The 14,449-nt window shown below is 37.1% G+C and overlaps 1 protein-coding gene across 1 annotated transcript in view; it reads right to left on the bottom strand.

Moving 5' to 3' along the window:
- LOC139122613 (uncharacterized) overlaps window positions 1-14,449 on the bottom strand; it is a 66,503-nt gene that overhangs the window by 17,663 nt on the left and 34,391 nt on the right. Inside the window, exons 24-40 of the mRNA XM_070688174.1 lie at window positions 14,085-14,327; window positions 13,113-13,325; window positions 12,517-12,737; window positions 11,063-11,306; window positions 10,691-10,846; window positions 9,961-10,110; window positions 9,314-9,475; window positions 9,045-9,135; window positions 8,505-8,878; window positions 7,943-8,140; window positions 7,291-7,439; window positions 6,083-6,282; window positions 5,375-5,499; window positions 4,690-4,950; window positions 3,791-3,956; window positions 2,944-3,129; window positions 704-990 (exon numbers count right to left, since the gene is read on the bottom strand). Of these exons, the coding sequence (XP_070544275.1) occupies window positions 704-990; window positions 2,944-3,129; window positions 3,791-3,956; window positions 4,690-4,950; window positions 5,375-5,499; window positions 6,083-6,282; window positions 7,291-7,439; window positions 7,943-8,140; window positions 8,505-8,878; window positions 9,045-9,135; window positions 9,314-9,475; window positions 9,961-10,110; window positions 10,691-10,846; window positions 11,063-11,306; window positions 12,517-12,737; window positions 13,113-13,325; window positions 14,085-14,327 (3,426 nt within the window). The remainder of the gene's footprint in view (window positions 1-703; window positions 991-2,943; window positions 3,130-3,790; window positions 3,957-4,689; window positions 4,951-5,374; window positions 5,500-6,082; window positions 6,283-7,290; window positions 7,440-7,942; window positions 8,141-8,504; window positions 8,879-9,044; window positions 9,136-9,313; window positions 9,476-9,960; window positions 10,111-10,690; window positions 10,847-11,062; window positions 11,307-12,516; window positions 12,738-13,112; window positions 13,326-14,084; window positions 14,328-14,449) is intronic.

Raw genomic sequence — 14,449 nt, forward strand, 5'->3', positions numbered from 1 at the left:
CTCAACCATGACCAATAAGTTTTTCAACTACATTATGCAAAATTTCAGGCCAATGAATACCAGCACTCTACATAGATAATGACCTATTATTAATTAATTTGCATACTGAAAGAATTCTCAGTATTAAATGCACTTTGCGTAAATGAATATGTTTTATTTAGGATATGGAGCATTGATGTTTTTCCACTGACTTGACCGCTTACAACTCCAAACACAAACGTGATTTTCATCAACCTGTCCTATAAGACATACATATACATGGTCAATTTTATAAAATGAAACTGCACAGTACAATAACTTATCCATAATTCTGTGTGATTTTCACCGATGAATGGCTGAGGGCACATGAAGTGCAACAGTTTACAAAAATAATCTCTCCTCTTTCATTTTAGCATGATTTTCCAAATAACTTAAAATGGAAATTTAGAAGAATGGCGTGCTTAAATGTACGTTTTTAGAATTTTCCAAACCAGTCAATGAATTTGTCTACACATGGTAGCCTTCACTTGAGGAATCTGTGAGGTACAAATCATAATGAATAATTGGAAATCTCCAATACTGTGTGACAGTTGTAATGTATGTCACACCAGTGTGTGTCCTGATGATCTTCTGAGAACATCAATTTTTATTCTGACTTTCAGTTTCCTGACCTGAGAAAGGTAATAAGACCCCTCTGAATAGACTGGCTAGGAAATACACTTACCGATGGTGTTTTGTGGGCAGGCACTTCCTTCATAGAAGACACTCGGCGGACACTTCTCATTATTGCCACACAGGGAAACGTCCACTTCATGGACACATCCGGTTAAATATGCCAAGAAGTCAAGCCATCTCACAACCTGGCCTGTTCCGTAGTTACAACTATCTGATGCCTGGGAAACTGAGGTGGTATCTAGCGCTGTGTCGAAGACTGTAAATTGACTGATTTCACCATGGAAAGCCTGGGTATTGTCTGTTGACTGGTAGGGACGACCAAGAACAACTTGTACACTGTGGAGAAAAAGTATGTCATAATACTGAAAAGTATAACAATATTAAAAACCATTTTTTACTGTTCTCACAACATTATTAGTTCCAGAGACCAGCTCTGGAACTGTTAGTTTTTGCTCACTTTCCTTTTCTTTCTTTCTTTCTTTCTTTCTTTCTTTCTTTCTTTCTCTATTTCCGGTATTACTACCATAGAACATGCTATACACAAATTTTACCTTAATTACCCAGAATGCATTGCGACACGCTTATGGCGTCATCGCTCAGCTCGGACGGGTTTTACCGGCATTTCTTGTGTGTTTAATCATTCATTTTTTATTTTGCATTGCTCAACTATCATATTGCGTTCAGCTATTAATAATTCTAGCTTTCTTACGCTTTGTTTTTTGTTGCTTTTTGATTTTATTTTTCTCTAAATACTCGCCGTGCGTGGCGCTATACTGTTTTGCCAGAATGCTAATGAGATAACAATGGCGGCGGTACGATCGCTTCGCTCGCATAGAGAGAGAAAAGTAGGCTTTCCGTAAGTTTACAAGCGCGGATGGGCACATCGTGTACCTAGGCGAAGTGGGTGTGCTGGAAAACGAAGATCAATGCAAAATTTGGATTCAAAATCGGCTGTTTTGGCGGAGAAACTAAGGAGCCACCAGCGATTTTTCCTATATCAGTCTGCGAGGCCGTTTAACGCCGGTAACACAGCCCTGCCATGCAAAGCTAGGCATTCATCTGTTCATAGTGAACTGTCTGTCACCGCACCGGCATGCGCTGGCTGCACGTAAAAGCAACTCAACTTTCCAAGATCAAACGGTCAGTATCTTGTGAAAACAGCGACATAGCAATGAAAATTGTTTTAGTCTGTGCTTATTTAATGAAAATGCATGTGGCCTCGGTTTTCAATTTCAACGGCCGAGGTCCGATGTTTCCTCTCGTCTGATTATCGTTGTAAACCACGCGCCTCTTTACGGTAACAACTCAGTGCTACCCGTCAAGCGATTGATTTTTGCGTAGGTCAGCGGAGCGACAATTATTGCTCTGGCTCGCGAGAATGTCGTCTGATATACATTTCCGTGCGTTGTCGCCCCAATACGTATCTGTTGCGTTTTTACCGTATATGTAGGCATTTTTAATCTGTGTACTGTAATTCCCCGGACTGCCATGCTTTTAGTTGTATTATGGTGTTTACTGTTATCAGCCCTTAACTATAGGTACGTGCTTAAATATTAAAATCCAAAGCACTCTTTCATTCTGCACCTATCTTTGTCACACATTCTCTCATTTCTTCCGCTGCTCTGGTCTCTGGAACTTCCCTTTTGCTTGCAAATGCTTTCTAGTTTTTCTCTGTTTTAATTTCATTGTTAATTATAGGATTAGAAACTGTTAAATGTGGAGTGTTCGCACTTTACATACAGTTAGATTCTTTGTTTAAAATTTTAAAAAGTGTATTTAATGTATGTATCTTCCTGAAGTTTTTACCTCACAAGCCTGACCTTGCCACTTAGGGTTAATATGCACTAGGAAACTTAAAACCATCCTTTTCCAAAATAAAGGATAAAAAAGAGGTTCAAACAAAGTGCACTCTATCCTACATGCAACAGTGAGTTTGCTTGGCAGGTACCTATTGACGCTTACCCATCAGCTTGAATTCTTTGACGTGTCCGCAATAAGCCATTTAGACTTTTCTTATAATCACAAACCAAATTTTTGATGTGAATTTAATTTTAAAATTTCCTTTAAAGTCCAGGTTACTCGAAAATAGAGAACACACTGAATGATTGAGCTTGACTTGTAAAAGTTGAAAATCAAAAAATGGTGACAAAAACAGGGCCGGTGAAACTGAAAAAAAGTGATAAAGTGCCAATAGTGATGGATGGTGTTTTGAGCACCTGAATGAAGTACTGAAGTATACAAACACAAATTTGCTTGTGTGGTATACAGGAAAGACTGGCAAATACTCACAATGATGGCGTACTTGCACCAGGACTGATATTAAGGCTTGAATCCAGAACTGCGATTCCATCGATGTACCACTTGGCAGTGCCGGTACTTGTAGACCATGTCATGGCAATGTGATGCCACTGTGTGTCTTGGACCACGAAGAACTCATCTGATGATGGTAGGCTTACTAACAGGTCAAAGGTCACTCTGTGAGAAATGGAAATGATTAGCTGCTTTGAGCAGTAGCTTGTTCAAAAAAACTTAGATTTTCATTTTAAAGTAACGATGGTTAAAATAATGAAAAATTTAATTCTAACAGTAACAGCTGATTCAGGTGGCATTCATCTTAGGTGACAAATGATGCAACAGTGAGGCAGGAACAAAGTATGTGTTAAGGTAGTATGTCTCAAAGGTGAAAGACTTAAAAACTCTTGCTCAAACTTTCAACCATACTCTTACCAAATCAAGAGCAAAAATCAGGGGTTACTGTGCAAAGTTTGGTACTAACATATTTGGTATACTGTCTACACATTATTGCAGATTGACATTTATATTTTGTATATTACATTTGTATTTATATGCTTGGTATATCACTTTCAACTCTTTTATACATGAAATGTTTTGCAAATATTTTTTCACTACAGTGCTATGTTAAAAGTTTGACAAGTTCAGCATTTTAAAAATCCCTTCCTTAGACATTTTACAGTTATTACCTGTTGAACTCAGTTGCCATCCACTATGGGCCATCCACTATTAGATTTCTTTAGCTAGGAAGCTTCGAAGGTGAAATACTGAGATGTTAGCAAAATATTTAATTTTAATATTAAGACTGCAAGTTTTCTTATTATAAGACTTCTTGAAGTCTTACCCATTGTCTGAAGTCATCAACTGGAAAGGTTCTCCTCCACTTAATTGAAAAGCGTAGCGAATCCAAAACATTAGCGTAAACTCCGTTTTGGCAAAATCCAACACATCTGTGCTTGACATGGCGCCATCACTCACACAAAAGTATAAATCAAATTCTTCAGATTTCTCTGAAAAGAGAACAAAATTCACATGGAACAACAAGTCATTAAATGGAAGTTTACATATCAACTTTCTGCATACTCAACTTTTGGCAGATCTTAAACAAATCAATGGAGTTATACATAAAATATATAGTCCTGCCCGGTCAATCAAATTCACACATGCATTTGATGTTATTGGCCGACGATTAATATCCTACGATCAAATCCACAAATAAAGTTGGTGTTATTGACAGAAAATTAATATCCTACTATCCTTGAGCTTCTTGTTTTAATTAAACATTTGTGAAGATGTACACTAAGCGATGTACTGGTAAGAATATTCATCTTTAACAAGGAATATCTATCCCTAAATTTTTATATGGGTTTTTAAAAATCATAGGCATACTTTGAGTAACTTAACCACTGTGCCAAACTTGTCCTTCACTTTGACAGTGTTTGTGCTGTATTTTCATACATTTAATTTCATAACCTTTTCTGAAGTGATAAAACTTAAGTGACTGGGTGAGAATGTTCTATCATATATGGAGATTGGCTGGAGTAATTGTAAGTTTAATTGTGAGATTTTGTTGAATGTGATACAAAGGAGACTTCATGATTGGTCAACATGTTCATGTCCACACTTTCTGAAATTAATATCTGAGGAGTTTACAAATTTGACTTTATCAACTAACAAAGTGAAAATTTATTCACAGGTGACATCTAATATCCATGATTGTGGATAAGTAGAAAATATACCTACCCTTTTCACAGTCAAACCCTTCATAGAAAGCAGTACAGTCACAGCTGTACTCATTGATCCCATCCACACACAATGCACCATTCTGACATGGATTGTTCTCACACTCATCAATGTTTGTTTCACAGTTGATGCCTTCAAAACCCGTCACACAGTGGCACTGGTAACTTCCCACAGAATTTACACACACCCCCTCATTCTGACAGGTGCCCAGTGAAGGAACACACTCATCGGTGTCCTCGCTGCAGGTTGGTCCTTCGTAACCTACATTATATAAGCATGCAAAGCACTCTTGTGAGAATGTGGTGTGAAATACACTCTATTATGTCAAACAAACTTAAGTTCTACAAAAGATGCTAATGCACTCTTCACAACAATATCATTATGGCATGCAGCCCACACTGATACTAGTGATAGAATGAAAATCATAACAAAACTGTATCAAGTAGGAATGTTGCATGATAGAATATATCATGCTCGTTCTGTGCTCTTGCAACTTTAGTCCATATGATTTGTCCGAACAAGTTTTCTTATTACTGTGCTACATGTCATGTTCAAAAGTAACTTTAGTTTGCAAACGCTTAATAAGAAATTTATACAGACCATTGTCTGCACTTGAGGTTGTATGACAGAGAATACAGACTGAAGTAAAATAAAGGGATAAAACCGTGAAAACCAAGGGACTTACCAGTCATGCAATTACAGACAAATTCATTATGTCCATCGACACAAGTGCCACCATTCTCACAGGGATTGCCAACACAATCATTGATGCTTGTGGTACAGTCTATGCCCGTCCAACCATTGACACAACTAGAAATATATAGTGAAGTCTCATATCAAATATGTCTTGTCTGTTAATTGCTTAAAAGAATCTCAGAAATGAAACCAGCTCATGATTGATTACATTATATTCTCCTTTTGAAACTTGTCACTGTCACACAGTAGACCATATTGCTGATCAGAACCCATTTGTTCCAAAAATATTTCCAAAAGCACAAAGTAAGTAAGAGATTACAACGGCATAACATTACACAGCTAGACTCCAACTCTAGTTTAAGACATTGCGTAATTTGAATAATAACAGAATGCAATTTTTGGCCTTTTCAATGACCGTATACAATACTGACTTTCATAACTGCTTCAAAAACGTAGTATTAATGTCAGTTTTGCTACTTGCATGTCTTATCTGCTCTAATCTCATGCTTGTAGCATATATTCATGTCTTGAAAATCTGCAGGGATAATTTGTTCATACTTTGATAAGGAGCGCACTATCAGAATATTTCTTTAGTCTGAGTCTGTAAACAATAAACAAATGCAGATAAGAAATGTGTACGGGGTTAACACCACATATTCTATTAGGGATAATGTTTTCATCAAAATCTGAGACATACCTGCACTGATGTCCACCAATCACGTTGATACAAGTAGCTCCGTTCTTGCAGAATTCCTGCTCATTTCCACAGTAGTCGTAGAGTTCATCGCAGGTGGCACCTACAAACCCTTCTGGGCAGGAACACGTGAAGGCATTTACTTGATCCTCACACGTACCACCATTATGACATGGGCTGGATGAACACTCATCAACTTCAAGCTGAAAATGGAAAAAATGGTCAGTATTTGGATTTTGATGTGAGAAAATTTATAAAATGTGAAAAAAAAACCAATATAGAGTTCTCTTCAGGACTGGAATTCTAAATCTACTGTACTGTTGGCCAGCACAGTTAGACAGTGAACCAAACACATGAACAACATCTGAACCACAGAAGAATATGGTTCAGTGACCCCATGAATCTGATGTTGCAAATTTGTCATGACTAATGTAACAAAATTAAGCTGGAATCCAACACACACACACACACCTGGCAACTGAAAAACTATATCAGAAAAATCCAAGGTCTTAGAAACAAAGAGTAATCCTTAAGGGACTCAAATCTCAGCCTTATAGTACCATTACTTAGTTCAGTGGGACAGGCGGAAAAGACTACATTATAACTATGAGGTTACTATGAAAATACAACAAAGGAAAAAATGAGGATTTTGTCGTAGCCTATCACCCTCCATGAAACCTTTTTATCATACCGGTACATCTACATTGGTTCTACATTTGTTTTCATTATGTATCTACATTATACATTACATTCCTGACTGGGGCATCAACTAGGCTAAATATTGACCATTTTCATGCAATGTCTACGATTTTCTTCCGATTAATGGTGTAAGTGCAGAATGCTAATGTGAACACGCTTCTTGATAGCCTCCTGTGCACTACACATACACATAGCACAAGATATATTCTGGCAATAGTCCCATCGGTCCCATGAAATCATTAAACCGTAAACATACCAAGGTACAGATGCAACTGCAAAGGATGGGGTGCCTGGAAATGGGCATTCCGTACAGCTTTATCACACTTTAGCACACGCAAACTTACTGGAGAATGTTCTCAATATAAGATGTATAATAATGAGCTGTATCCGCATCACTCCAAAAGGATGATTCAATGATGCTATGTAATGCAGCAATTATTCAGATTATATTGAATGCCCTTTGTCAACTACAGTATGAAAATAATGAAACACGATTTGAATAACTCCCCTACCTGACACAGAGGTCCAACAAATCCAGGGTTACACAAACACTCATAGCCAGGACACAGACACACTGATGGGTCTTCAACAGCCACACAATCTCCATTGACACAGAAATTAGGATCACACGGGTCGGTGTCAGCTACATCACAGAACACACCTGGAGTATAGAGCACAAGATAATAAATTAAATTTTTCAGATGTTGTAAAGTAGAGAATTTTCTTCAAATCTTTCATTTTTGGTTTAATCTTGCTTCAAGTTTTAGGCCAATAATTTGACAACAATTTGGTAATTTGGGTTGTGAAATTGATTATTGTCATTGGGAGATAAAATATACAGACACAACGCCATGAATGCAGTCTAAAGTTATGAGTTTATGATCCAAATGTGTCATTTTATCACTAGACAAGTATTACACTTTACTTTAGTGTTGTCACCCAAAATGTCAATGCTAAATATTCCAGCCTGCAATGATATACTCCATATTTCAAATTGTACAGGTTTTATTAAACTCTGCAATTTCTGCATAACAAATGAACAAACTGCCAAATTGTTATAATGGTGATTACTGTTTGCCTGAGAGCAGATTCAATGAGTAGTATTTTTGATATTTATCGATGACGATTCATTCAAAAATGAAAACAATTTAAGACTCAAATTACCCATCCAACCTAGCGGGCATTCGCATGAAAACTCGTTGACACCATCATGGCATGTACCACCATTCTGACATACCACACCCTGGCAATCGTCTTCATCAATTTGGCAAGCGGATCCTGTATAGCCTGGCGGACACTGACAGCTTGACGGTGGACCAGTGCAGGTTCCTCCGTTGACGCAAGGATTCGGCTCACAGGAATCTGATTATTCAATTACAATCAGGTTAATAATCAAAATTATACCATCCATAATTCGATAACACTAGGTCAAAATTCATAACACATAGTCACTTATTATAAACATAGGCACAAAGCAGCACAAAACAGACAAAGATTAATGACCGCAAAGATTTTCACCAAACTGATTTCTGGAATGAGGCAAACTGATGTATGTGAAATCTTTGCAATCTTAAGGAAATTATGTCAAAAGAAAAGTGGATTCACAAAAATTCATCAGATGATCCATCATTACACTTTCAATTATTGTTAACAGTGTACCTTGTATTAGTGGCCAGATATAAAATTGAGGTATCAAGAAAGGATGATTTCAATTCAGCATGCTTACTTTGGTTTATCTGACAGAAGTCTCCAGTCCAGCCAAAAAAGCAGAAACACATTACACTCTGGTATCCCATGTCTATACACAGACCATTGTTACATGGGTTACTAGCACAGTCATTAATTTTGACTTCACAGTATTCCCCGGTGTAATCCGGCTGGCACTCACACAGGAAATCACCAGGAATGCCGTCCGCAACAAAACACATTCCACCATTGGCACACGGATTGCTGGAACACGGCGTGAGTTCGATTTCACAGGCATCTCCATAGTAATCAGACTGGCATTCACAAAAGTAGGAATGTTCGGTTTGGACACAGGTTCCGCCATTGGAACATGGGTTGCTGTTTGCACAGCTGTAAGCGTTTTCACATCTCACCCTGCAGAGACAGAGATATAGACAGCGCATGACAATTAAGGTGTGTGCAAGGAGCTTAACAACCAAATCAATATTTCTCTACAAAAGTCTTGTACCTATTAAAATAAGTTTCTTCCACACGTACAGTGTAGAAGGTGTGCTGAAGTTCCTGAAACAATTTAACTTACCCGAAGTAGTTATCAGGACACTGGCAATGCCATGTGTGAGAAAATGCCATGCAAGTCCCACCATTTGCACAAGGAAAATTGGCACAGGCATCTGATGTGATGAAAACAGGAAAAAGGCGCATTTAGGTCAAACACAAATGATTACTAAAACTGCCATTTCGTTGCCAACTACACATACTTCACATATTACAATTATATATAGACCTTACGGGAAGAAGAAAAACATTCGATAATTCAGCTAAATGGTAATAAACATTGAAACATCTTACCTTTACAATCACCAGGGCTTTGAGAACCTTTCTGCTCTGTGAGTTCGTTGTCTGCACACTCAATACAACCAGTGGCCTGGGAAGAATCCTGGTAGGAATCGAAATCACATGGCATGCAGGGCTCAAGACCAGTGGATGAATAACTTCCAGCTGAGCAGATTTCTATTCATGGAAAGTTCAGGTTAAATAATGAAAAACTATTAATATCATAAGATGCAGAACTATGCGACACATACATTGTATGGGATAAAATTCCAGTCTTATGATATCTCTAAAAGTACATATAAACAAGATATTTGCAGATTGAAGCATTAGTTAAGTATTCTCTTTTTTCAAAATCTACAAATACCACTTTTCTTTTCTTATATGCTTGATACATACTCACCATATAAAATCATTAGCAATCACCATGAACTGAACTCCAAGCCCTGACCACTAGTAGCATAGTGTTACAGAGCCACCCTTTGCATTCAACTTTACTTGAAGTGAAACTTTTCATACTTTTGCATGCTGTATGTTTAAAATCAATATGACAGAAATTTCTTTTGATATAGTAAATATCAAAGTAAGTGATATTAAAATGCCACTTGACATTCATTCTTCATGACCTTTTTATGCAGTAATTTAAAAAGAAGTTGTTAAGATACCTAAGCATTGATGTGATCCGGGGTTACTGTGAGACCCTTCTGGGCAGGACTGACATAGCCTTTTCCCATATTGTACTGATATCGTGTCTGCAGGACATGTATTGCATGGCATCATCCCAGTGCTGGAATAACTCCCTGGAGGGCACAGCTCTGTGAAATACACAGACAAGGTCTGAAATTTGTGATCTGTACATGAGTATATGTTATTTCATGCTGCACTTTTGGTTAAAAGATTTGAATGCCCTCTGGTGTGAAAAATGAATTTGTGTGAAATGTTAACAGTTGTAATTGTGCTCATGCCTTTCATATTTTGTACAACATGGTAATGAAACAGAATAGATGAAACAACCCTGTACAGCATGACTGGAAGTGACAGCTTGAAAGTACAGTTAAACAACAATGACATTCCATTTCCTAGATCACCATTTCATTGACAACTTTCTTCCTTGAAAATTCCCTCACTGACACTGTACTGTACATCTGCAAGTGGAACATAATTAAATGAGAACTTTGTTCCTTGAAAATAGCCAGTACCTTCTAACTTTATAATTGTGTAAAATTATATGGTTAACACAGAACTATACATATCATACCTCATTATACTAACATTTAGCACAATATAACTAGCTGTAGAATTACAACAATCATTTCTCTCTCTAGAGGTCCAAATTAACTGTAGAAAACAATGGGATTGGCTAAAACCACAGTGTTGAAAGAGTTAAGATCTTACCCAGGCATTTGTCAATACTTGTACTTCTTTCTTCCAAGGTGGAGTGATTTTCAGGACATCGTTTGCATGAAGTCTTTCCATCTTCATCTTGGTAAGTACCAACAGAACAATCTATGCATGCATCACTGCGTTCATTTGTACCAGCAGGGCATTTCACTGAGAAAGCATTATGGAAAAAAACAATCATATTTATGTATACATTCGTAAATAAGACATAAAACAGAAAGTTAATCAGCAATTAAGGCAAACATATATGAAAAATAGACAAAACACTGTCAAATCCATGAAAGAAAAGTATGTGGACTTCATAAATCCTGAAGTGACGTCAGGTGTTTGGAGAAGAGTGAGCCATATATGAGACTTTGTACTTACAGCAATGGTCATTGCGCATGGCATAGCCTGGCATACACCGACACGAGGTCTCACTTTGGTTTGGCTTCTCCTGAAAGCCGTTGCTGTTCAATACTAAGTTGGGACAGGTGGTATTGGCAATTTCCACTGTTAAACTGGTGACATCATTTATGACATGATCTGACGTGGATTCCAAACATTCCTGTATGGTGTCCGATGCCACATCACCAACTGCTTTGATAGACAACAGCACTCCAACAGTGATCTGTGTGAAGAGATTATACAGTAAAATCCAGTAAACTGTTCACCCCCAATTCCCTGTAAACAGGTCCACAATCACCATTGATAACAATGGTTTTGGGACAAACCATGGTGGTGAAAGGGTTAAACTATGAAAGTGATTGATTCAATCAGAAAACAAGTAAAAATATTTTTTGTGTTTTCCAGGAAGAAAACCTTTACAGTTCTTAACACTGGTTGTCACAACATCAATATCTATGGCTGTGACACATGATAAGTTTGAAGTTCAAGGTTGTTACTTAGATGAAGGACTAAGATTTAAGAAGGTCAATAAAATATTCTGCTAAGGTCCATGACAGAAATCTCCTTTAATCAAAGATTCTCTTGACAGAATTTTGTAAATATGGCTTGACTATGATTGTTTGTTGATAATAGCCCAAGTTCCATTTTTAGAAAAAATGGTATTGTTCTAAATAATTTTAAGGAAACAAGTGAGGTATCAGGATAACCCTTATTATTCCCAAAACACAGAAAATTACATTTAAAGGGAAACAGTCGTTGGAACTGCACCTGTGCAAGTTTTTAGTTTACAAACAATGTATTTCAAGCGCGATATCTAGTTGCACCTCATCATCATATCTGCAACATTTAAATTATACAACGTAGATTATGACAGACATGTTTTAACTTACATCAGCCACCATCGTGGACTCATTGTGGACTCAGTGTTTACATTGGTCTTATGGGTCCCATACGACCCTTGAGTGCAGTTCTGACAACGGTATCCCTTTAAGGCATAATGTACCTTGGGCAGAGTTTTGGGGAAACTCACATTTTTTTTCTGGTCAGCTTGCCATTGTGTAGACTCATGTTTGCGCCTGTGGTGTAAATGAATTTTTTGCCTCTTCTTTGTTTTTGAAATGCAAATTAATTTCTTTGGTAGAGATAACACAGGGTATAGTGGACATTTTGAATTTCAAATATCAGCAAATTTTAGGAATAAATTTGATTCTCTAACCCTAACATTGCACGGTAACCCATGATATTTTTCTGGACTATGAAACAGAATAGTTTAAAGTTACGTTTCTTGTGGAAAGCTGTGGGCAAAAGTTTAAGACTTTTTGTTTTGAGGCACTTTTTACCTTAATAACTGAATATGGTGATCCATTTCTATCTTGCCAAAGTCGTATTGCATAACACCTGACCTGTATGAGGTCTTGGCATTTTAAACTTACCGACATCTTATTAGCTGCGACCGTCAACTTCATGCTAATGGACAATTCACTGGCAGTCCATACTTCTGAGCTGCAAAGTGGACCAAAGTCACTGTTGGCTTTGTTCATGAAGAAGTTCTTCAGAAAACTGCTGTACAGCTCGTAACAGGATGCCTGTGTTGCTGGAGTGACGGCATTGAATACTCCCTCTACCTCTCGCTGACATGTAGACTTTTCCATCGCTGAAAGTTGAACAACAAAACATTTATCAAACTCTATTTATAATTATCTGTAGTATAATCTGAAGGTTACCTTTTTAAAATTCTCGATAAAAAGGGCGATAATACAAGACAGGTCCTTCTGTAAGACAATTAGAAATACATAAATAGACAAAATAAAAAATATTTAAAAGAAGCACTTGTTCACTGGAACATTATACAGTACTTTGCACCATAAACAACAAGCTTTAGTATTCATGTCATTCTAGAGGTGGTGTCCTGAAACAATCTGTTTTTTCACAGTTTATTTTCTCATCGAAGCAAAAGGCATGGATAAAACTTTACTCTTACAGAAAACACAGCATAAGCTTTTACTACTAATTGACAACATTTACTTACAGACACACTGGGGCACTCTGTTGTGAGGCAGCCATCCAACTCCAAATTTACAGGTATAGGAGCCATCAGGTTCTGGCAAGGGCTGTACAAAGTCAGTGTTTGGGGGACATGTTACACTGCAGGAATAGCCAGCTTGGCTTGGACCTTCAAACAGTGAAGTACAGCTGAGCCTCTCATCTGGTACACCTAGACTCCACTGTGGACAATCTTCAGCTGAAAAACAATACGATAATCAATTTTTTAATAATATTTCATCTCAAACTAATACTTCATTTCTTTAAAGAAAACACCGACAAACTTATATTTCTATACAGGACCTTGGATTTGATTCATGATTTTTTGTGTAACTTGATATTGGTTATACACATATATTTTTTTACACCTGTCCACATGGTCTTCTTGAATGTCACAAGTTTAGTGCTTCAATCTGTTCCTTTAAGCAATGTGCTTCAGAGACAAATATTCAGACTCTCAAAATTTTTACTTTTCTTTTGAGATCTATCACTTGTGGGAGCTCATTTTAATGCTCTAGGTGTGAGAAAAATTATCAACATCTTAGATTTTCAAAAATTGCAAATCCGATTTCCCTTAAAGCATTTGTTCCATCAGCATTTTATTCTGGCTGTCTTCAAACGTAGTTTAAAGGCTAATTTTTTACTGAATTTTGTAATGTGTGACTCTTATTGCCACATTGGCTTGTTTCTCAGATTGTGCCGTTTTTATACCTTCTCTGAGTTTTATGAATTTAATTGCATACTCTATAATTGTATTTATTTCACTGACAATACATATGTATCATAATTTTTTTATTTATCATGTCATCTTTCTTTAGTCATGTACACCATACTGAGACATATAGGTATCGTTTTTTCTATTAATCATAATAATTACGATGAAAACAATAAAAGTAGAGCGCTGATCAGCTTTTCTCTTCTATTTACTTTTCAATCAATTCCAACTGCCTATTCTTACCTTGTACATCAATATGAAAACTACAGCTAGCACTGTTGTCTGCAGCATCCCTGGCTGTCGCTGTCACCGTCACAAATGTCAGTGTTGGCACAGCAGTCAGCTCGTCCTCAGTTGGACTGTACATGATAGACTGTACTCCGACATTATCCGTTGCATTTACTGGGTCATAGGTCACGCTCTCTGCGGTATTACTAGTCAGGACGGTTCTAGTTGGTGGACAGAACAACTGAGGAGGCTCAACATCTGAAGACAATACGTACATACAGTTGTTAAAAGTTTGAAAGTGATGCTCAATATCTGTACATAAATTTGGCAATAAATCAAGCATATGGGCAATCTGATTAAAATCCAATGTAGTGATAGTT

This window comes from Ptychodera flava, chromosome 22, assembly GCF_041260155.1.
Source record: "Ptychodera flava strain L36383 chromosome 22, AS_Pfla_20210202, whole genome shotgun sequence".
Lineage (NCBI taxonomy): Eukaryota > Metazoa > Hemichordata > Enteropneusta > Ptychoderidae > Ptychodera > Ptychodera flava.